Here is a 23,151-nt window from a genome sequence, read left to right on the forward strand (position 1 = left end):
CCTTCACCCCAAAGAGGATTTGAAATTAAAAATTCAATAGGAAAAAAACCCTAAAACCTAACAAACCGTAAAATTGAGATGCTTATAACTATATCAACAAGCTTAAAAATACAAAATTAAAACATAAAATTAAAATTAAAAAATGCCTGTCCAGATAAAAGGGTTTTAACCCACTGCTGAAAACAATACCATGTTGTTGCCAGGTATAGCTCCCATGGAAGGGCATTCCAAAGTTGGAGCACCACCGCATAGAAGGCCCTGTCTTTTGTAGAGGATAGAGGAGCCTCTCTTATAGAAGGCACACAGAGAAGGGCCTCCTCTGATAATCCTAATGCGTGGGCAGGTTGGTGTGGGAGCAGGCAGCCCTTCAGATATTTGGGCCCCAAGCTGTTTAGGGCATTAGAAGCAAGCACCAGCATTTTGAATTGGGCTCGGTGCCAAATATGCACCCAATCTAGCTCCTTCAGAACTGATATCATATACCTCCACCTAGGCAAACCAGCCAGATTTCTAGAAGGTGAATTCTGTACTTTTTCAAAGCATTTACAATTATGCATTGCATTATCTGACCTGGAGGTTACTAGAGCATGGTTTGCTGAAGGCAGACTACCTCTATCCAGGAAAGGTCATAGCTCACGAACCAGAAGAACCTTGTAAAAGATCCTACAAGAGATCACTTGGTTCTCTAGTGACTGTGTTGGATCAAGAAGCACCCCCAAGCAGTGCTCCTTCAGAGAAGTGCAACCCCGTCCAGAATAGGTTATACACCAACTTCCTGGACCTGGGAAGCACCAACCCACAGTGCCTCTATCTCTTCAGAATTCAGCTTTGGCCCTCATCCAGCTCATTACTGAGTCCACAGAGCTGTTCTGCACCTCCACAACGTAACCTAATGGTGCAGCCCTACTTCCCAATTGCATGTTCAGGTAAGTGATTGTAATAAAGCCCTGAATAGGCTATAGAAACCAGCAAAGCTAGAAGATGGCAGGAACCAGCAAACCCAGCACTACGAAATGTACCCAAAAGATAAAGGGAGCAAATACACATCCCGGAGCAATGGTGAGATGCATTTCCCACTTCCCTTCCAGGACAGGATGTAGGTCATTGCATTCTGCAGAAGCTGAAGCTTTTGAATGCTTTTCAGATGCAACTCCACGTACAGCACATTTGGGTAGCCTAGCCTGCAGCAGATTACAAAAGCGTACACAAAAATGGCAAGTTGCCATTTTGTCTGAGTCTGATAAAAAGTTTGCAGCTCTCTCCTTCAGATGAAGTTGCTATCAGGAGCAGCAGTAAGAACGTGCAAAACACTGTGACCTAGCTAGGCAGAATGACATTGCTGATGGGGAACTCTAGGGTGGCGAGATGTCTTACTTTACACTCCTCTCTTTGGAGGGCTGGAAGAGGACAGTCCTCTCTCTGAAGGTGTCCTCTGTTTGAAGAGGTCTCCAATCAAAGTTTAGTTTAAAGGTCATCAAAACATAAGGAGGGAGCACAGGGGCCTTGAAGTTGACCAGCAATGCTTCGCACCTGGACAGCAGACTGAGCAGGCACACAGGCCACCTGGTCACTCTTCTCCACTATGGTGAAATGTATTGTATTTCTGTTGACATTATAGTTATTATTTCTAAATTTGCACACACACATACAGTCAGGGCCAGAAATATTGGAACAAGGATAACTGTTTTGGCAGTTGGCCTCTGTGCACCACCACAATGAAGTTGAAAGGAAACACACCCAGATGGGAGTGAAGTCAGGACTGTCAGCTGTAATTCAGGGGGTTTGACGTAAGTGGGGCACCACAAGAAGTGAAGATTTACTATAGTTGCACAAATGTCAAGCTCCTCTTAGACTGCAATCCTGTTCACACCTACCTTGAAGTAATCCCCATTGAATTCAGTGGGGCTTACCTCTGAGTAGAGAAGTATAGGATTGCACTGTTAATTGGTCCAATAAATTCTGAATGGAATATCACAGCAGAAACATGTTGATTACGTATCTGAAACTCATTAGTGCATTTACTTGCTTAACAAAGATCAACAGCCTCATGTCTTTCTGTAACAGCTTTCAAAACACCAGTCTCTTAAAATATATTCTAAGGGTGCAGTCCTACAGTCAGGGCCAGAAATATTGGAATAAGGATAACTGGGCAGTTGGCCTCTGCACACCACCACATTGAAGTTGAAGGGAAACACACCCAGATGGGAGCGAAGTCAGGACTGTCAGCTGTAATTCAAGGGGTTTGACAAAAGTGGGGCACTAACCATTCAGGAAGTACAGCCAGTGGCATACACACACACCCATCGTTGGTGGCTCATAAGTAATGGAACAAACCAACATCATTTCAAACTTAAGGATCGCCTTTAATACCTGGATGGAAATCTTTTGCAGTCAATGGCTGCCTGAAGTCTGGAACCCATGGACATCACCAAATGCTGAATTTCCTCCCTCGAGATGCTTTGCCAGGCCTTTACTGCAGATGCCTTCAGCTGCTGCTTGTTTGTGGGTCTTTCTGCCTTCAGTCTTGTCTTCAGTAAGTGAAAAACATGCTCTATTGGGTGGAGATCAGATAACTGACTTGGCCATTGAAGAACATCCCACTTCCTTGCCTTCAGAAACTCTTGGGTAGCTTTTGCTGTATGTTTTAGGTCATTATCCATCTGCAATATGAAGCGGCGTCCTATCAGTTTGGCAGCATTCGGCTGAATCTGAGCAGAACGTATAGCCCTATACACTTCAGAATTCCTCCTGCTGCTTTTATCAGCAGTCAGGTCATCAATAAACACCAGTGACCCGGTTCCATTGGCAGCCATACATGCCCATGCCATAACACTGCCTCCGCCATGTTTGACAGATGATGTGGTATGCTTTGGATCATGAGCTGTTTCTTTCCTTCTCCATACTTTTCTCTTCCCATCATTCTGGTACAAGTTCATCTTGGTTTCATCAGTCCAAAGAATCTTATTCCAGAACTGGGCAGGCTTTTTTAGCTGTTTGCTGGCAAAGGCTAATCTGACCTGTCTGTCCTTGAGCGTTTGCACCTTGTTGTGAAGCCTCTGTATTTACATTCATAAAGCCGTCTCTTGACTGTAGATGTTGACAATGACATGCCTACCTCCTCAAGAGTGTTCTTGACCTGGCTAGATGTTGTGAAAGGGTTCCTCTTCACCATGAGCAGAATTCTGTGGTCATCCACTTTAGTTGTCTTCCGTGGTCTGCCAGGCCTTTTGCTTTTGCTGAGCCTGCCAGTTACTTCCTTCTTTTTCAGGATGTTCCAAACTGTTGCATTGGCCACTCCCACTGTTTTTGCTATCTCTCTGATGGGTTTATGTTGTTTCCTCAACCTAATGATGGCCTCCTTTACTCGCATGGACACCTCTTTGGACCTCAGGTTTGGAGTTCCAGTGAAGAGCTACCAAATGCAAATGTAACACTCAGAACCACCTCCAGGCCTTTTATCTGCTTAATTGGTCATGAGGTAGCCAGGAAACAGGCCACACCTGGCCATGCAGCTGCTTGTCAGTCATTTGTTCCATTACTTATGAGCCCCCAACGATGGGGGTGTGTGTGTATGCCACTGGCTGTACTTCCTGAATGGTTAGTGCCCCACTTTTGTCAAACCCCTTGAATTACAGCTGAAAGTCCTGACTTCGCTCCCATCTGGGTGTGTTTCCTTTCAACTTCAATGTGGTGGTGTACAGAGGCCAACTGCCAAAACAGTTATCCTTGTTCCAATATTTCTGGCCCTGACTGTATATAAATTTACATAAGCACATGTTATGCGAATTGGCATCTGCTTTTGTCCTCCTTTGTGCTGATGAAAGTCCTCTTTTTTGGCAATACTCTTGGGCTCCAAGATCACCGCAGACAGTGCTGTAGCCATGAAATTAAAAGACGCTTGCTCCTTGGGAGGAAAGCTATGGCAAACCTAGACAGCATAGTGAGAAGCAGAGACATCACCTTGCCGACAAAGGTTCGTATAATCAAAGCAATGGTTTTCCCGGTAGTAATGTATGGCTGTGAGAGCTGGACTGTAAGGAAGGCTGAGCGCTGAAGAATTGATGCGATCCAACTGTGGCGCTGGAGAAGACTCTTACAAGTCCCCGGGACTGCAAGGAGGTCCAATCAGTCCATCCTAAAGGAAATCAACCCTGACTGCTCATTGGAAGGACAGTCAGATACCGAAGCTGAAGCTCAAATATTTTGGCCACATAATGCAAAGAGAAAAGTCACTGGAAAAGACCCTGATGCTGGGAAAGACTGAAGGCAAAAGGAGAAGGGGACGGCAGAGGATGAGATGGCTAGATAGCATCACCGATGCAATGAATATGAACTTGAGCACACTCCGGGAGAGAGCGGAGGACAGGAAGGCCTGGCATGCTATGGTCCATGGGGTCTCGAAGAGTCGGACACGACTTAACGACTGAACAACAATGATGAAGTGGCCACCCTAAACCTAATTCCCCTTTTAGGTTGCAAGGCCTGGTGAAGGTCATTTTATCCCTATTCGTTTGAAAGTCTTTTACTGCATGGTAAGGAAAAGGAGCCATCCCCAAACAGTGTCAGTCAAGCACCTGCTATCGCATACCCAGATATTGATCTGCTTAGGAAAACACACATGCAGAGGGCATTGTCCAAATAAACACGAAGGGGAGTTGTGTTGTAATTTTTAACTTTTGCCCACTGCTTCACCTTGCCTTCTTTAAAAGATTTCTGTACAGGCTTATTTCCCATTTCAAGCAGACCCTAAAATGCAGAAACAACACCCGAGAAACAGAAGTGTGTATCAACAGACTATTGCACTCCTGTGGAAAAACATAATTTTTAAATGGAGGATGAGAATGCAAAGTTTTCAGGTGAGTATAAAGAGCTAATTCAGGTGGAAGGAAAAAAGAGCAAAATGCTTTTTTGAGTTCAGCATTTCTTCTCCTGATTTTTTTTTAACGTTTGAAGTTGTGATCATTTGTCAAGGTTGAAATAAGAACAGTTAGCCTTGTGTTTATTTTCCAATTTTACTATTGATCATAATGGCTATTTGAATGACATCAGGAGAAAGAGAAGGCGTTCATACTAATTATCAGAGGGACTGGTTTCCGTTGTTCAGTTCTTTCTGTATCATGTTAGTGGCAGGAAAATGGTGTGTATTGATACCAGCTGCATGTAACTGCAGGGAGGGACCTTCCCATAAACATGCAAGATAAAGTATTCGTCTCTTAAATTATCCTGATTGGCAGAGTAGGTAGAAAGAATTTGTGAGTGGTTGCACATGCCTAGCAAATTGATCTTGAAACACCAAACACTTGAAACACCAAATAGGCTCGGAATGAAGATAGCTCGAGTGCAACATTTTAAAAGTCCCTTCTGATCAGCTGCTTTGTGGGTAAGAGAGAACAGTAGGAGTGAATCCTCTTCTTTCACTCCTGAACAGCGGATCAGTGGGCCTTTCAAGTTTTTTTTTAATAGGTGTCCGTGCATGCAGTTCTGGCAATTGGATCAGACAGGAAAACCATGTTCCTTGACACTGCAGCCAGGAATATGTGTGTGAAAACCTCCTTCCACCAGGGATCAGGAAGACTATGGGTTGTATCCAATCATGGGTCTGTCCTAGTGGAAAGTACTTCTGCAGGTCAAGGCACCCATTTTCACTGATCTGCCCCCCAATTCACTTAAGCCCCCAGCCTAACCCCCAAAGCTGCTCCTCAATTGTTTGCCTATAATCTGAACAATACAATTATTGTAGGATAAGACTTTGGTGTACTGTTCTGGGTTTTATTGTCACTGACATGTTTGTCATCTCCAGGAATGGTTCTCATGGCTGGTTCTCCTCACTGTATTGATGGTATATGTGTTAGATTTTCATCCACCTCTTGAAATACCTCAGGCATTTCTTGGACAGCTTGATGATCCTTCCTTCAATACTACTGGGGTTAAAATTGTTTATACTCCAGATACAAAGATGGCAAGAGAAATAATGGGAAAAATAGAAACCATCTCTGTCCTGAAAGGTATATAATGTCTGTTATAATATTTTGGCATACTAGTTCTTTAGACGGAGTTAACTTGTAATGTGACTTATCACTTTGGTTGAGCTCTGGAGACTGTTCACAGTCAGCAAATGGGTGGAGCCAGCAGGAAAGGGTTAAGTCCAGCCTGAGAAATCAGGGTAACAAAAATCTCACTTTCACCTGATTGGAAGAAACCCCCCTCACTCCTGGCTCCTGCCTTCAAGAAGAGTAGGGTTCTCTCACTGCTCCCAGGTAGTTCTGGTTTTTGTTTTGTTAAAAAGGACATGTTTTTGCAGAAGAGTGGTCCTTTTCCTCACCTTCTCCTACCCTCCTGTTGGTGTCCTAGGATTAGCTTTGGGGGGAATCAAAGGCTGTCGGAGTGAGCTTCTCGAGCTACAAGCCGAGTCCAATCAAACATAGGTTAGAGCTCTTTATTGAGCTCACTCTGTGGTGGTGAGGGTGGGAAAGAGGGAGTTCTTTTCCACCACCATTGCATCTTGTCAGTGTTGTCCAGCAGAGCTGTTCTGAGTCGTTCATGGCTTGCTGCAATCTGGGTCAGGAAGAGAGATGGTGGAACCCTTGGTAGTATGTTGTGACAAATTTGAATGACACTTAGCAGATAAAGTCCCTCGAATCCGTCAAGACTTGAACACCACAGTTAATGCAATTTCATTGGAGGTGTCCAGCACACTGACTGGTTTAGTTTTATTGGTTGAGTTTCAGTTATTGAGGCCTGAACAAGGTGCTTGGCCAACCTGTGTGCTTGACCCTTACCTTCATAGCTTATTACATTTAATAGAAATGGGATGTCTAGTCTAGCTGGGTCCAGGAGGCTGTAAATTATAAGGCTGTTCAGGGGCCCCCTGATCCAACTCGGAAGCCACTTCGAGGCTTCGGAGGTGGGCCCAATTCGGCTCGGGCTGATTTGGGGGGGCGGCGGCTACCTGACTCGGCCCTGAACCCGAAGCGGGATTTGGATGCTGAACCCTGCTTTGGGTCCTCCTCTGACAATCCTGTGCAACCCCCCAGCTCCTTACATTGCCACTGCCACCTCCTCTGCTGCTGCTGCCTTTTCCGCCACCTTCTCCGCCTGCGCCGCCTACTCCTCGCTGCTACCTTCTCTGCTTTTGCCACTGCCATCATCACTGCTGCCAGATCCTGAGGCCTGGACACGTGCTGACTGTTATTGCAGGGACTCGCCATTTTTAAAATGGCAACCTCCTGGAAGTTCCTGGAAGTTGCCATTTTAAAAATGGTGACTCCCTGCAATAATAGTTGGCGCACGTCCAGGATCTGGTGGCATTGATGACGGTGGCAGTGGTGGAGAAGGTGGCAGCGGTGGTGATGGAGGTGGCAGTGGAGGTGGCAGCGGTGAAGGAAGTGGGCAGCTCAGGTAAGGACCTGGAGGTGCCGTTGCAGCTGCGCTGGGGGTGCTGAAGCTCCAAAGTGCAGTGAGACCTTTGGAGAGCCCCTGACTTGCTCCGGGTTGCTTTGTGCCCCCTCCACTTCCCTTCAGAAGGGGCTCAAAGTGACCCGAAGCAGCTCTCTTCGACTCAGGGTTCGGGCCTCAGGCCGAAGCAGTGCACAGCCCTAGTAAATTCCTCCTTGACAGAAAGGATAGTACCAGCCTCTTTGAAGGAGGTGGTAATTAGAAGCCTAACCTGAGGTAGTCTAACCTGGACCTGGAATATGGTAACAACTATCGAGCACCATTCGAGCACCTTGCCAACTTCTTCTTCCTGGGCAAGGTGCTCAAACAGGTCAACTCCAGATACTCTTGAATGAAACTGAAATAGATCTACATAATCAGTTGGGCCTCAGGCCTGGTCTTGGAATGGAAACTGCCTTGGTCACCTTGTGGGATGACCTTTGCTGAGAGCTGGATAGGGAGAGTGTGATCCTGTTGATTCTCTTGGACCTCTTGGCAGCTTTTGATACCATTGATCACGATATCCTTCTGGATAGGCTGTCTGGGTTGGTAGTTGGAGGTACTGCATTGCAATGGTTTGGCTTGTATTGGATGGCCGATTCTAGAAGGTGGTGCTGGGGGATTATTACTCAATGTCTTGGCAGCTAGGGGTGGACGAAAGTCACTTACCTTTCGTCAAAGGTTGTTCGCGGTGGGGGGGAGGCACTTCACTGCTCCCCCCGCGAAGTTCAGGCCGGGGGGGAGAGGCTTCCTGCCTCGCCCCGGCCGAAATTCAGGCCGGGGAGGAGGCTTCCCGCCTCGCCCGGCCGCGAACTCGAAAGTTTTTTTTTTTTTTAACGCCCCCGTGATAGGCTACGTGACGATTAACGTAGCCTATCATGGCTAGATCTGCAAAGTCAGCCGTGATAGGCTACGTTAATCGTCACGTAGCCTATCACGGGTGACTTTAAAAAAAAAAAAGCACGTACGCTAATGGCGGCCCCCATAGGGAGCCGCCATTCGCGTTCCTTATTTGGTCGCTGTAGTCTACGTAAATGCTTACGTAGACTACGGCGAAAATAAGGGCCCTTATTTTCGCCGTAGTCTACATAAATCTTTACATAGACTACAGCAACCAAATAAGGAACAGGAATGGCGGCTCCCTATGGGGGCCGCCATTATCCGTACGCGCTTTTTTTTTTTTAAGTCACCCGTGATAGGCTACGTGACGATTTACGTAGCCTATCACGGCTGACTTTGCAAATCTAGCCGTGATAGGCTACGTTAATCGTCACGTAGCCTATCACGGGGGCGTTTTTTTTTTCTTTCATTGGAATGGCGGCGGTGGCAGTATTTATATTTCCGAAACAATATTTCTGAAACGCGTTGGGCCAAATTAAAAGCACCATAATAAGCTTTTTTCTGCCGCCACCGCCAATCTGTTGGGCTGACTGGAGAACCCAGCACATCTTAGCTCCAGTATTCCTCACAGCCAATTTTGCTACCACAGCCTCCTGTTTCAGTGGGCAGAAAGCTGGTGCTGTGTCACACTTGGTGTTTCCCACCCATGGGATAGGTCTGTGAAGGTCACCTCAGGGAATGTGGGAGCCTGAACACCCAGTGTTCCTTGCCTCAGCTTTCTCCTGTACACCTGTCCAGGTAAGCCTGGACTGGGCCCTTCATCAGGGAATTCTTGAGGCTTCTAGCAAAGGGGAGAGGAGTGCCTGAAGTACAAACAGCCAGTGGACTGTGCTTTCTCTTTTCATGGCCACCACCATGTTAGAGTCTCATGCAGAGATAGGAAATACCCCTAGTGGTCATTCCAATGTTCTGTAGCAGGCCATGCCAAGGAAATCCAAGAAGGTCCACAATCCTTGCTTTGTTCCACAGACCCCCCCCCCCCCGCCCAGGGGACATACTGGCTATTCTGGGAAAATTCCTGACCACACAACACAACACAGTGGTCACAGTAGGTGATGCAAACATAGCTAGAGGAGGAGGAAGTCCTCATCATCCGGCATCACCTCCACCTCATCTTCCTCATCCTCTGTCTTATTTTAAGGAGAAACAGAGGGTTAAGCACCACGGTAAACATTTAAGGGCATAAAGGAATATGCCCTTTCTTTCGCATAGGGGTTACACTCTCTCCTGTAACGATACTACATCTGACAGAAGTGGTGAAAGTCTTGCTGATGCTTCCTCAAAAAAGCCCTCCATGCCCTCCCCTTCCTTGTTCAATGCCTCTTTTTTTTTTTTTTTTAATTCACCTCTGGGAAGTAATTCCACTGGGTTAAAGCCTAGCAATCCTGTGTCCAGGTCCCTCAGGAGCATAGAATCTGGAAAGGAAGAAGAGTTGTCAAGGGAGATCAACCCACTGTATCCTGGCCACAGTACAGACTTCTTCAGCAGGAGATTTCCCAGTTATCCTGAGCAAGGCCATCCAGATACTAAAGCTAACTACTAGGCCAGCTTCACTTGCAATGTCTTCTGTGGAAGATCCTGCTCAGGAAGGGGCAGAGGAAACTTCTCCTTATGACTCTCCACCTGATTCTGTGGAGCTCTTTCCAAAGTTCTTTTTGCAGCTTCTGAACTCTGAATGGAAGGAGTCAGCCAGGCAGATGTTTGCTCAGTCTCTGGTTACGAAGATTATACTTTCTTCCAATAGAGGTCATGGCCCATCTGAAGATGCCCACAGAGGATGATCTAGTGGCTGCCCTCACCTCTAAAGTAGTTCTTAGGGTAACACAGCCCTTTCTGATCTGGGCAAGTGGAAGTACAAGGTGGCAGTATGTCAAGCCCATCAGGCTTCAGCTCTAGTCATTACAGCTGCTGAATCTAATTGCATTATTGCCCAGGCATTGGTTCTCTGGGCACATACCTTGCTGCCTGAAGTTCCACCTGCCTGTAAGCATCTTTGGGAGGGTCTCAACAAGCTGGCCATTGTGACAGAGTTTCTTCCATGGACTGTGTCCAGTACTCAGCCAGAGCCATGGCTGCTGGAGGGTAGCCTATTGGGGCTTGTGGTTGAAGCATTGGGAGGTGGATCAGCAGTCCAAGGCTACTCTCTCTATCACATCTTTCCTTGGAGGCAAGCTGGGTTTTTTTAGACAAGATTGGGGCCAAAGATATTTTAGTCAGGACAGACAGTGTAACAACAAATACCTATATCAACAAGCAGGCAGGGTCCCACTCCAAGCATCTCCAGAAGGAAGTTTTGCATCTTCTCTCCTGGGCAAAGATTTACCTAACACATCCATCATGCATAAAATGAGAACTGAATGTCCAGACAGTCTGGTTGCACTGAACCATAATTCAGTAGAATAACTGGGCACTTCATCCTCATGCCTTCCTGGAGGTTACCCAAATGTGGGGGACTCCAGTCATCACTCTCTTTGCAGACATGTCCGATAGGAAGGTGTTTTGGTTCATGTGAAGGTTTGAGGATCTCGGGGTGGAGGCCATCAATGTGCTCCCCCTGGCTTCAAGGCGTACTGTAAGCCTTTCCCCCATTTCTTGTTCTCACCAGTTTCCTGAGGAAGATTAGAGCCTTGAAGGCCTAGGTGATTGCGGTGGCTTCTTATTGGCCTCACAGACCATAGTTATCCTCTCTAGAAGATTCTAGTGCATCCCAACCTTCTATCAGGAATAAATCTGAGTGTGTGGAGATGTCTAGCAGCTCAGATTCAGACTTGGATTGGGAACAGCCAGAACAGGGGGAGGCACCCTCCCTAGTGAGCTCAGATATGGCAAGGCTGTCTCCCCGAGACCTTGACAACACAGATGGCTCAGCCTGAACCACCCTCCCTTTCCTGCACCATGAGAACGCAGGGTTCGGAAGAGGAGCAGGAGGAGAGTGAGGGGTGTGACTTGAGAGATGCTAGGCTCCTCTATTGATACCTGTAGATGTGTGGATTAGCTGTTTCATTGCAGTCTGAGGGTTTCCTAAAATCTGCATTTGTAAGGAAGCTGGTAGTTAACTAATAAAGAAGTGAGCCTGAAGCCTTGTTTCCTGGAGTGTGTTGATTGCGAAGGGGGAGTAAGAAGGAATGTAACAGCTTCTGTCCCAGGGTCCCCTGTTCCATCGGATCTAGAGAGGCTCCACCTCTGTGCCTAGAGGTTGAACGGCAACAGTCCCTGGACAGACTCTCAAAAAGCATGGGTAATACCATGGTATTGTCCAGGATGATCTGCCACTACCAAAGCTTATCAAATGATGGACTGTTTTCCAGAAGTGGTATGGGAGGAATAAGGTGTCCCCCCCCCCCCCCGGTAGATAGGACTTCCTTTGCCTCTATCCCATCTGATTTTCTTTCACTCTCTTTTTTTTTTTTTGCAGTAGATGGGAATGGTTTTTAAATGGTTTGTAGTTTCAATAAATTCTAGTGCTGTCAGCAAGTTCTGCATTTGAGTGGGGTTTCCTCCTCTCAGGGTGGAAGTGAGATTTCTGTTCTGCCCTGCCTTCCTGAGCTGGAGGAGTTTAACATTTTCTGTTGGATCCACTCTCCACTGACCAGAAGGACACTTCATGGTAAGCCCAACTTTCTATTTCCTATGACAGGGCTCAGACTTGGAATTCTTATTTTAAGTGTCTCTGTAGATATGCAAAGCACCTTTCCTTCACCACTGATAATAATTGCCTTTAGGATACAAGATAAGGTTTTCCTATCAAACAGTCATTTTCAGGCATTGTTGAGACCTGCCACTTCTCTTCTTAAAATTTATCTTGAACACATCACAGCAGAGAAGTTGCTTGGCTTTAAAATTCTTACAGTTTGTGTGCAGCTAGGAAGAGTCATGCTACATTTGCATTTTAAATTATTTCATTGAAATCTAAATACGTGTTCAGATTCGGAGCCATTTAAGGGTCACCTCTGGGATGAATATCGTAACTGTCCTATGAAAGGATATCAGTTGTTTCATCCATAAATGAATCTCTCCAACATTTTATGCCAATTTATTTCCTCCCTGTAATTTCAATCAAGGAGGACTCAAGAGATTTAGGATTAAAATGCTACCAGTAAACACATTGAGGGCATTTCTACATGAGGCTTTTATTCTGCACCTTTACCAGGGCTTCTGCTTCCAGATTCTTTGCAGGATTAAGATTAGATCCTTTATACATCTTTTTTTTCAAGGGTTTTTCTCTCCGCTTTTCCATGTGTTTCAATATACAACCACTAGACGGTGCTGTGGCATAGTGGATTTGCGCGATTACATTGGGATAATAATGCATTTTCTAAATAATAGAAGACATTCATCATCAGGAAAAACCCACAATAATGGTTGCAAAGAGCGGGAGAGCCTCTGGAGGAGAATGTTGTATAAAGGATGTTGTATAAAGGACCCCCAAACTACAATGAATGAACAATCACTTTTAGCCAGAGCTCACTTCACTTGTTCCTTGGCTGGCAAACTCAGTTTCAAGTAGGCATCATATTTTGAACCAACCAAGGCCCAGGGTAGCAGCATTGGGTCCACCCACTGACTCACTCCCATTTAAGCCAAAACATAACCAGCAATGCAATGCCTATTGAATTCTATGGGGTTTGCTCCCGGGTAAGTGTCTGCATGACTGTAGTGTAAGGGGCTGTTTAACATTCAGGGCAAACAGTAATAATGGCAGAGACTTTCTTGGACACCTCAGCTATGTGCAATCATGTGCCTGTACCTTGGCCCTTCGGGAGTGACCATTTGAAATGCATAAGGGGAGAACTCTTGAAAGAGCCTCCATTGCTTCTCATACCAGGGGCAAGGAAATTAATGACCTCTTTGCTTGTTTTTCAGCATGGGAGAATTGAGCAAGGTCATGTGCATAATAATGTATGTTTCGGGGGGGGTGTCTTTGAGATCAGAGGATAGGTTGGTGCCCAGATGAGAAGCCTTTGGAGACCAGATTGCACCCCCATTCACAACCTTATGGTTGCCTATCGCTTAGTGGTGTCAGAGAATTCTGCCACGGATCTCGGGGAGGCCGAATGCCAGTGCATTCGGCCCCCTGAAATTGGTGGCGGAACAGTCTGCCCCCCTGCCCTCCCCCCGGGATGAGACTTACCTGGGGCGGATCTTCCTGGCGGCGGTGGCGGCGGTGGCTGTGGCGGCTGGTCTTCCGACCGGCTGCCATTGCTGCCATTTCCAGTTTAAAAAAAAAAAAAGACGTGATAGGCTAGTAAAGATTTATGTAGCCTATCACGGCTAGGTTTTTTAAAAAAAGTGATAGGCTATGTAAATATTTACGTAGCCTATCACAGCTGACTTAAAAAACAACAACAACAATGCCTGTACGCAAATGGCGGTGGCCACGGCCGCCGCCATTTGCATTCCTTATTTTGGCACGTCTTCGTCTACGTCAAGATTTACGTAGACTAAGACGGCGAAAATAAGGGGAACGCAAATAGTGTAGCTACGCTATTCGCGTTCCCCTTATTTTTGCCGTCTTAGACTACGTAAATCTTGACATAGACTAAGACGTGCCAAAATAAGGAACGCAAATGGCGGCGGCCGTGGCCGCTGCCATTTGCATACGTGCGTTGTTTCGTTTTTTGATTTTTTAAGTCAGCTGTGATAGGCTACGTAAACATCTACGTAGCCTATCACGGCTGACTGCAGGGACGCAAATGGCGGCAGCTACGGCCGCTGCCATTTGTGTCCCTGCTAGCCAGCAGCCGGATGTCTGGCTGCTGGCGGAGCCAGCCAGCGGCTCCGCAGAATCCCTGCGGAGCACAGCCGGCCGGCCAGGATTCCGGGGGGGGGGGGAGGAACGGAGCGCCTCCCCCCCCCCGTCCAGGATTCCGGGGGGAGCGCCTCCCCCCCCATCAACATAATCCACAAAAGGTAAGTGACTTTTGTACATCCCTACTATTGCTAGCTTATTGTGAATTTTCCTGTCAGGGTTGGATCAGAGCCCATACAGCCCCAAAGCAGTTCTGATTCTGAGGAAGAGATAGAAACAGTGGGAGAGGAACCTGCGCGCTGTTCAGAGGCACTGCCGGAGGGAGAGCCCCTTGCTGATCACATTCCTGAGGGTGGTAGCGACCCTGGCAGGTAGGGGGAGGGACAACTGGAGCTTCGGGACACTAGTCGGCGCTGGCGTAGGGACAAGCAGGAGATGGAGGGTGCCGAGAGGAGGCGCTCAGCCCACTTGGTGCATCGTCAACAGCTACGCCCCGATGGCCCATGGGAAAGGGGTGGACTTTCGCCTCCTAGCCCATAAGTTCAGCGGCTTCCCGTCTTTACCTCCAAACAGAGATCAACTGATACACTAAGGTTAGAAACCCCAAGTAGGCAGCTCTCTTAAGTTTCCCTCATTAGGCTCATGCAATTAGCATCTGTAAGCATCATTAGGTTGAATGGAAATAAAGCCTTGGAAAAGAGCCCTGTCTGTGTGTTTATTCTGGCTACTTCGGGATTTCAGAAGGCAGCTAGGGATGTCAGAGAATTCCGCCATGGATCTCGGTGAGGCCGAATGCCAGTGCATTCAGTCCCCCGAAATCGGTGGCAGAACAAAGCCGCGGAACCCACGAAAGGCGCACAAAATGGAGCACTTACCTGCTGCCATCCGCGCTGACTTCATCATAGCCGTGATAGGCTACGTAAATATTTACGTAGCCTATCATGGCAAGCCAACCCCCCCCCAAAACCACAGCGTATGCAAATGGCGGCGGCTATGGCAGCCGCCATTTGCGTTCCCTATTTTTAGCCGTTTTAGCCTTCGTAAATATTTACATAAGTTATTACGGTGAAAAAAAAAGGAACGCAAATAGCGCCCACTACACCCACAATAGCGCCCACTACTTTAGCCCACTAAAACGGCTAAAAATAGGGAACGCAAATGGTGGCTGCCGTAGCTGCCGCCATTTGTATACGCTGTGGTGTTTTGTTTTTTTTGGCTTGCTGTGATAGGCTATGTAAATACTTACGTAGCCTATCACGGCAGCTTCGCTGGATGCAAATGGCAGCCGCCATTTGTGTCTGCAGCAGCCCGTCTGCGGCTGGAACTCCGGCTGCAGACAGCCCTGGCCAGCGGCTCCGCGGAGCTGGCCAAGGAGGATTCCGGGGGGAGGGATGGAGTGCCTCCCCCCCACCGCGAATCCAAGCTGCGAAAAGGTAAGACTTTCGTACATCCCTAAAGGCAGCAAGGGTGCTCCTGACAGCTTAATCTCTATTTTGAGGTAAAGGCGGGAAGCCTGTGAACTTAAGGGCTAGGAGGCGAAAGTCCACCCTTTCCCATGGGGCATCGGGGTGCAGCTGTTGACGACGCGCCAAGCCGGCTGACTGCCTCCTCTTGGCACCCTCAATCTCCCGCTTGTCCCTACGCCGGCGCCTAGCATCCTGAAGCTCCAGTTGTCCCTCCCCCTGTCCGCCAGGGTCGCTACCACTCTCAGGAATGTGAGCAGGGAGGGGCTCTCCTTCCGGCAGCCCCTCTGAATGGCACATGGGTTCCTCTCCCACGGTTTCTGTCTCTTCCTCAGAATTAGAACTTTGGGGATCTATGGGCTCCAATCCAACCCTGACATCTCCTTGCTACTGATCTCTCCTTTTCATTGCTTTAGCTGGTTGCAGTTTCCCAGGCCAGAGTTCAAGCTGAAAGGTTAAATGTCAGCCTAGTGTTTGATCAGTTCAAAAATTCCAGAAGTGATGCTTTGGCCAACTCCTCTACCCTGTCAGACAGGCAGCCATGGAACATTACACTGGTATAGGTAGCAAAGCATCTATATAAGAAGCCATTTGTTTTTCTCCTGTATGGGATCCCATCTAGTAACAACATGTTTTCATACTATAGGCATAAGAACAGAATTACTGAAAAATGAGAAAGCCATGGAAGCAGCACAAATGGAGGACCATGATATCATTGGAGTTGTGTTTCAGGATGCCGTTTCCTATCGACTCAGATTTCCCTTTTATAAAATAGTTTCTCCAAGCAATGCTATCAATGAAATAGGTAATCCAAGATGTTTTTGTAGTTATGCTCCACTTCCTAGATAACTATTAAGTATACAGTGAAGTCATCAATAGGTATTGTTGTAAGTCATTTGAATGTGCTTTTAATGTAGAAAAAGATCCATACATTATTCTATTCAGTTATGAAAAAACCTGCCAGTCTAAGACCAGAGGCTAATCCTGTTGGCTCAAGCTTCCCAAAGCCAGGACACTGGAAGGTAAGATATGGCCCGTGATCAGCAATGACGTTGTGCAATGTCACAAATTGCGCTTGCTTGCAGCTTAACCTCCAGGCACCCACACTTCTCCTTGGTCTTTCAGGCCCAAATCTTTCTTTATCACGTAAGTCAAGCATTCTGACAGTGGGGAAGGGTAGCTGGGAACTATCAACTGAGAGAATTGTGAGGTAATTTTGAGGCTGAGAGCCTCACCCTGCCTGGGAATTGGGATAGATGTGGAAGATAGGGAGGGAAGTGACAAGGGTATGCTACTGGAATACTGTGTAGGCTAACTCAGAAGTAAGCCTTTCTGAACAAAGGGGGACATACCTATTCATATACACACATGTACCCAGCTAATAACACGTACGTGTGTGTGTGTTTTTCAGAATCGTTCTGTAAGCTGGAAATACTTCAGGGCCATTGTATCAGTATTGTGCAAGTGCTAAAAGACTTGTAAAGATGCGTGACAATTTGGTTTAACGGGAATTGTTCTCCAGTAAGTCAGAATAGAATTGCAGCCTCCATTTGCAATCCACACCCTTCACTATGAACTGCAGGATGGGGGTTCCAATAAACAGCTCTAGACCCTTCCTTTTTATTATAATTCAACACAAGGAAGCCTTCTGGATATCTCAAAAGCTAGATTATGACCGTGTATGTAATGCTGAAAGTATAATAATATTGTTATGGATGCTTACATCAGCTGCTGGAAGGATGGGTGAAACAGTAGGAGATGGGGGGTCTCTCCTGATGCAGAAGTGTGAGTGGTACTGCTTCTAATAATTGGGCATGTGGTGCTTGTGGCCATGTTTCCTAACACCATTTCGATTGATGATAGTGCCAGTAATGAAAAATGTCAAAACAAATTTTGAAAATAATCTGTTTCATAGATGTTTAAAAGCCACCAAGACACGGAGCATCTTGGTGATGCGGGGTAGGGGAATGTACTGAATTTGAGCATGACTGGATTGCTTAATTATTTATATTTCAGTGAATTTGTAGGCCATTGCCTCTTCCCTTCTAAAAGGTGCTCACAGGGACTTACATAGACTATCAAGTTAGATAACTGAATTTCCAAACCTTAGCTGAGACATCTTCCTTGTTGTGGTGTTGAAAGGATGCAATTTGAAGCAAACCTATTCCAATCTGGGTTTCATCCTCGTTACGGGACTGAATCAGCCTTGGTTGCCCTGACCTTTATCGAGAGAGGGACAGGAGGAGGGAAACTCTGTTAATTCTGCTTGATCTCTCATTGGCTTTTGATACCATTGACCATGGTATTCTCCAGGATTGACTCTATGGGATGGGTATCGGAGGCACTATGTTACAATGGTTCCAGTCCTACCTGTGGGGCCAGTTTCAGAGAGCAACATTGGGTGACCATTCCTTGGCCCTGTAGCAGTTGAGCTGTGAGGTTCCTCAGGGCACTATCAGGTCCCCAAAGTTATTTAACATCTATATGAAGCCACTGGGAGTGGTCATTAGGAGATATGGAACCAAGTGACATCAGTATGCTGATGACACACAGCTCTATCTCCCTGTGACATCTGAATCAGGAGAGGCTGTGCAAGTCCTGGACCAGTGCCTGAACTCAGTAACAGGCTGGATGAGGGCCAATAAACTGAAGCTGAATCCTGGCAAGATGGAAGCCCTGTGGGTGAGTGGTTCCCAAGTCTGGGAGATAGGCTCATTTAGGGATGGACGAAAGTCCCTTACCTGATCCCGAAGCTTGCTTTGTGGTGGGGGGGGGAGGCGCCCCATCCCTCCCCACTGAAATTCTGGCTGGGGGGGGAGGCGCCCCATCCCTCCCCGCCGAAATTCTGGCCGGGGGGGGAGGCGCCCCGTCCCTCCAGCTGCGAAACCTCGTCTCCTGCTGGGACGCAAATGGCGGGGGCCGTAGCCGCCGCCGTTTGTGTCCCTGCAGTGAGCCGTGATAGGCTACGTAAATGTTTACGTAGCCTATCACGGCTGACTTTGAAAAAAAAAGCGCGTATGCAAATGGCAGCGCCCGTGGGCACTGCCATTTGCGTTCCTTATTTTGGCACGTGTAGTCTACGTAAACATTTACGTAGACTACGGCAAAAATAAGGGCAACGCTATTTGCATTGCCCTTATTTTCGCCGTAGTCTACGTAAATGTTTACATAGACTACATGTGCCAAAATAAGGAACGCAAATGGCGGCGCCCACGGGCGCCGCCATTTGCGTATGCGCTTCCCCCCCCCCCCAAAGTTAGCCGTGATAAGCTACGTAAACATTTACGTAGCCTATCACGGTGTTTTTTAAAAATCTAGCCGTGATAGGCTACGTAAATCTTTACGTAGCCTATCACGTTTGTTTGTTTGTTTTACTTGGAAATGGCAGTGGCGGCAGCCGGTCAGAAGACCGGCCACTGCTGCCGCCGCCGAACTGCCGCCGAACCGCTGCCGCCAGGGACATTCGAGCAAGGTAAGTCCCGTCCCGGGAGGGGGGGGCGGGGGGGCAGACCGTTTCTTCACCAATTTCGGGGGGCCAAATGCGCTGGCATTCGGCCTCCCCGAGATTCGTGGAGAAATTCTATGACATCCCTAGGCACATTGCCTGTTCTGGATGGGGTTGCACTCCCTCTGAAAGGTCAGGTATGTAGTCTGGGGGTACTCCTAGATCCATCATTGTCTCTGGAGGCCCAAGTGGCCATGGTGGCTCAGACTGCCTTTTATCAGCTTCGCCTGGTTCGCCACATATGGTCTCTCCTGGACAGGGATAACTTGGCCACAGTGATACAGGCACTAGGAACCTCAAGACTGGATTACTGCAACATGCTCTATGTGGGGCTGCCCTTAGGGCTGCTCTGGAAGCTGGAGCTAGTGCAGAATGCAGCAGCTTGGCTGTTGTTGGGAGCTTCCCCTTTTCAGCATACAACTCCTTTGATGAGGGAACTGCACTGGCTGCCTATTCGCTACTGGGCCAGGTTTAAGGTTTTAGTACTAGTGTAGAATGCCCTAAACAACTTGGGACCAGGATACCTGAGAGAGCGCCTTCTCCCTTACCAACCTGCCTGGTCACTGGGGTCTTCGGAAGGCATGCTCCTGGTGGTTCCACGTGGACCTATGGCCCAGTTGTTGGAGTCCACCAGGAGAAGAGCCTTCAGTGCAGCGGCCTCCTTTCTTTGGAACTCCCTGCCCCTGGAGGTCAGGTGGGCACCAACACTGTTTTCAGCGCCTCCTGAAAACAGCACTGTTCCAGGAGGATTCTTTAATCAGCTGCGGTTTCTATTGGCATTGTTTTTAAAGATGCGTAATTCTAATACGGTGTTTTAATCTTTTTATTCTTTTACTGTTTTATCTTTTGTGTTCACTGCTCCAAAATCTGGTTTAGATCTGGAGGAGGAGTATATACATATTGTAAATAAATAAATAAATAAATAAATAAAGTATGTACGTGCTGGAAGGGTACACTTAATCCTTCCAGTTATCCCGTCTTTTCGACTTCAGCAGTATACCACCTAGCCCATTTTATCCCAACCAAGGAACTCAGGTTCTTGCAGCAAGTTTGCTGGTAGAAATCAATGTGGTGATGAATGGATATGTTTCTTTTGCTCATCATGTTGTACTTCCACATCCAGATTAAGAAACTTGAATTCTCATGACATCTACTCTTACTTTAGTGCTACACAAAACACTCCTCTGCATTGAGCCAGCATGATGATAGTGAAGGGTGCTAGAAGAGGGACACCTCTCACTGTTTAATCCATTTCCCCCATGACCCTGTTGGCCGGGAATGATGGGAGTTGCAGTTCAACACATCTGGAGGGCACTAGGTCGAGGAAGGCTGGATTAACCCATCCTGCCAGCTACTGATGTATGCAACGAATTGCCATGGGTCAACTCACGGGAGAATTCCTCTAGCAATACAGTAAGGCTTAGATGCTTCTAAGGGCAATACAGAACTAGGACAACGTGGATCATCTTTGATGGTCCCAGGGACTCCATCCTTTGCTGAGGCTGGATTCGTTGGGACACATGAGAGAGCCTTCTCTGTACCTGTACCCAAACTGTGAAGCTCCCTTCCATGGGAGGTCTGCTTGGTCCCCACTCTGCCTATCTTCCACTGCTTAGCTGGGACCTCAATTTGTTTGGTTAGATTTCAAAGGCTGACCCCAATATTTTAGATTTTTTTATCTGCTCCCACTGACTCTTCTATTACTGTTTCTTTATGATACGTTGTTTTGTTTTTAAATTATGTAAGCCTGCCCGAATGCTGCTATTTTTATTGTGGAAAGGTGGGATATAATTTTTCTAAAGTAAATACACTATGTTGGGAGAAACATCCTGTCCACCCCAAGAAGTGAAGATTTACTATAGTTGCACAAACGTCAAGCTCCTCTTTTAGCCTTGTGATACGTTCCATGGGGTTTTCTTGGCAAGAATACTGGAGTGGGTTGCCATTTCCTTCTCCAGTGGACCACATTTTGTCAGAACTCTCTGCCATGACCTGTCCATCTTGGGCGGCCCTGCATGGCATAGCTTATGGCTTCACTGAGTTACGCAAGCCCCTTCACCACAACAAGGCAGTGATCCTGGACTGCAAGGAGGTCAAATCAGTCAATCCTAAAGGAAATCAACCCTGAGTGCTCATTGGAAGGACAGATACTGAAACTGAAGCTCAAATATTTTGGCCACCTAATGCGAAGAGAAAACTCTCTGGAAAAGACCCTGATGCTGGGAAAGACTGAAGGCAAAAGGAGAAGGGGACGGCAGAGGATGAGATGGCTAGATAGCATCACCGATGCAATGAATATGAACTTGAGCACACTCCGGGAGAGAGCAGAGGACAGGAAGGCCTGGAGTGCTATGGTCCATGGGGTCACGAAGAGTCGGACACGACTGAACGACTGAACAACAACAAGCTCCTCTTAGACTGCAATCCTGTTCACACCTACCTTGAAGTAATCCCCATTGAATTCAGTGGGGCTTACCTCTGAGTAGAGAAGTATAGGATTGCACTGTTAATTGGTCCAATAAATTCTGAATGGAATATCACAGCAGAAATATGTTGATTACGTATCTGAAACTCATTAGTGCATTTACTTGCTTAACAAAGATCAACAGTCTCATGTCTTTCTGTAACAGCTTTCAAAACACCAGTCTCTTAAAATATATTCTAAGGGTGCAGTCCGACAGTCAGGGCCAGAAATATTGGAATAAGGATAACTGTTTGGGCAGTTGGCCTCTGCACACCACCACATTGAAGTTGAAGGGAAACACACCCAGATGGGAGCGAAGTCAGGACTGTCAGCTGTAATTCAAGGGGTTTGACAAAAGTGGGGCACTAACCATTCAGGAAGTACAGCCAGTGGCATACACACACACCCATCGTTGGTGGCTCATAAGTAATGGAACAAACCAACATCATTTCAAACTTAAGGATCGCCTTTAATACCTGGATGGAAATCTTTTGCAGTCAATGGCTGCCTGAAGTCTGGAACCCATGGACATCACCAAAATGCTGAATTTCCTCCCTCGAGATGCTTTGCCAGGCCTTTACTGCAGATGCCTTCCACTGCTGCTTGTTTGTGGGTCTTTCTGCCTTCAGTCTTGTCTTCAGTAAGTGAAAAGCATGCTCTATTGGGTGGAGATCAGATAACTGACTTGGCTATTGAAGAACATCCCACTTCCTTGCCTTCAGAAACTCTTGGGTAGCTTTTGCTGTATGTTTTAGGTCATTATCCATCTGCAATATGAAGCGGCGTCCTATCAGTTTGGCAGCATTCGGCTGAATCTGAGCAGAACGTATAGCCCTATACACTTCAGAATTCCTCCTGCTGCTTTTATCAGCAGTCAGGTCATCAATAAACACCAGTGACCCGGTTCCATTGGCAGCCATACATGCCTATGCCATAACACTGCCTCCGCCATGTTTGACAGATGATGTGGTATGCTTTGGATCATGAGCTGTTCCTTTCCTTCTCCATACTTTTCTCTTCCCATCATTCTGGTACAAGTTCATCTTGGTATCATCAGTCCAAAGAATCTTATTCCAGAACTGGGCAGGCTTTTTTAGCTGTTTGCTGGCAAAGGCTAATCTGACCTGTCTGTACTTGAGCGTTAACAGTGGTTTGCACCTTGTTGTGAAGCCTCTGTATTTACATTCATAAAGCCGTCTCTTGACTGTAGATGTTGACAATGACATGCCTACCTCCTCAAGAGTGTTCTTGACCTGGCTAGATGTTGTGAAAGGGTTTCTCTTCACCATGAGCAGAATTCTGTGGTCATCCACTTTAGTTGTCTTCCGTGGTCTGCCAGGCCTTTTGCTTTTGCTGAGCCTGCCAGTTACTTCCTTCTTTTTCAGGATGTTCCAAACTGTTGCATTGGCCACTCCCACTGTTTTTGCTATCTCTCTGATGGGTTTATGTTGTTTCCTCAGCCTAATGATGGCCTCCTTTACTCGCATGGACACCTCTTTGGACCTCAGGTTTGGAGTTCCAGTGAAGAGCTACCAAATGCAAATGTAACACTCAGAACCACCTCCAGGCCTTTTATCTGCTTGATTGGTCATGGGGTACCCAGGAAACAGGCCACACCTGGCCATGCAGCTGCTTG

The 23,151-nt window shown here is 47.1% G+C and overlaps 1 protein-coding gene across 1 annotated transcript in view; it reads left to right on the forward strand.

Moving 5' to 3' along the window:
• The first annotated feature begins 4,721 nt into the window (after positions 1 to 4,721).
• Positions 4,722 to 23,151, forward strand: part of LOC146353867 (ABC-type organic anion transporter ABCA8-like) — a 129,193-nt gene continuing 110,763 nt past the window's right edge. Inside the window, exons 1-3 of the mRNA XM_084837521.1 lie at positions 4,722 to 4,856; positions 5,801 to 6,005; positions 16,193 to 16,351. Coding sequence (XP_084693647.1) covers positions 4,752 to 4,856; positions 5,801 to 6,005; positions 16,193 to 16,351 — 469 coding nt within the window. The 5' untranslated portion in view covers positions 4,722 to 4,751. The remainder of the gene's footprint in view (positions 4,857 to 5,800; positions 6,006 to 16,192; positions 16,352 to 23,151) is intronic.

Source organism: Heloderma suspectum, chromosome 2, assembly GCF_057233095.1.
Source record: "Heloderma suspectum isolate Gila_16-S chromosome 2, 16-S_ref, whole genome shotgun sequence".
Lineage (NCBI taxonomy): Eukaryota > Metazoa > Chordata > Lepidosauria > Squamata > Helodermatidae > Heloderma > Heloderma suspectum.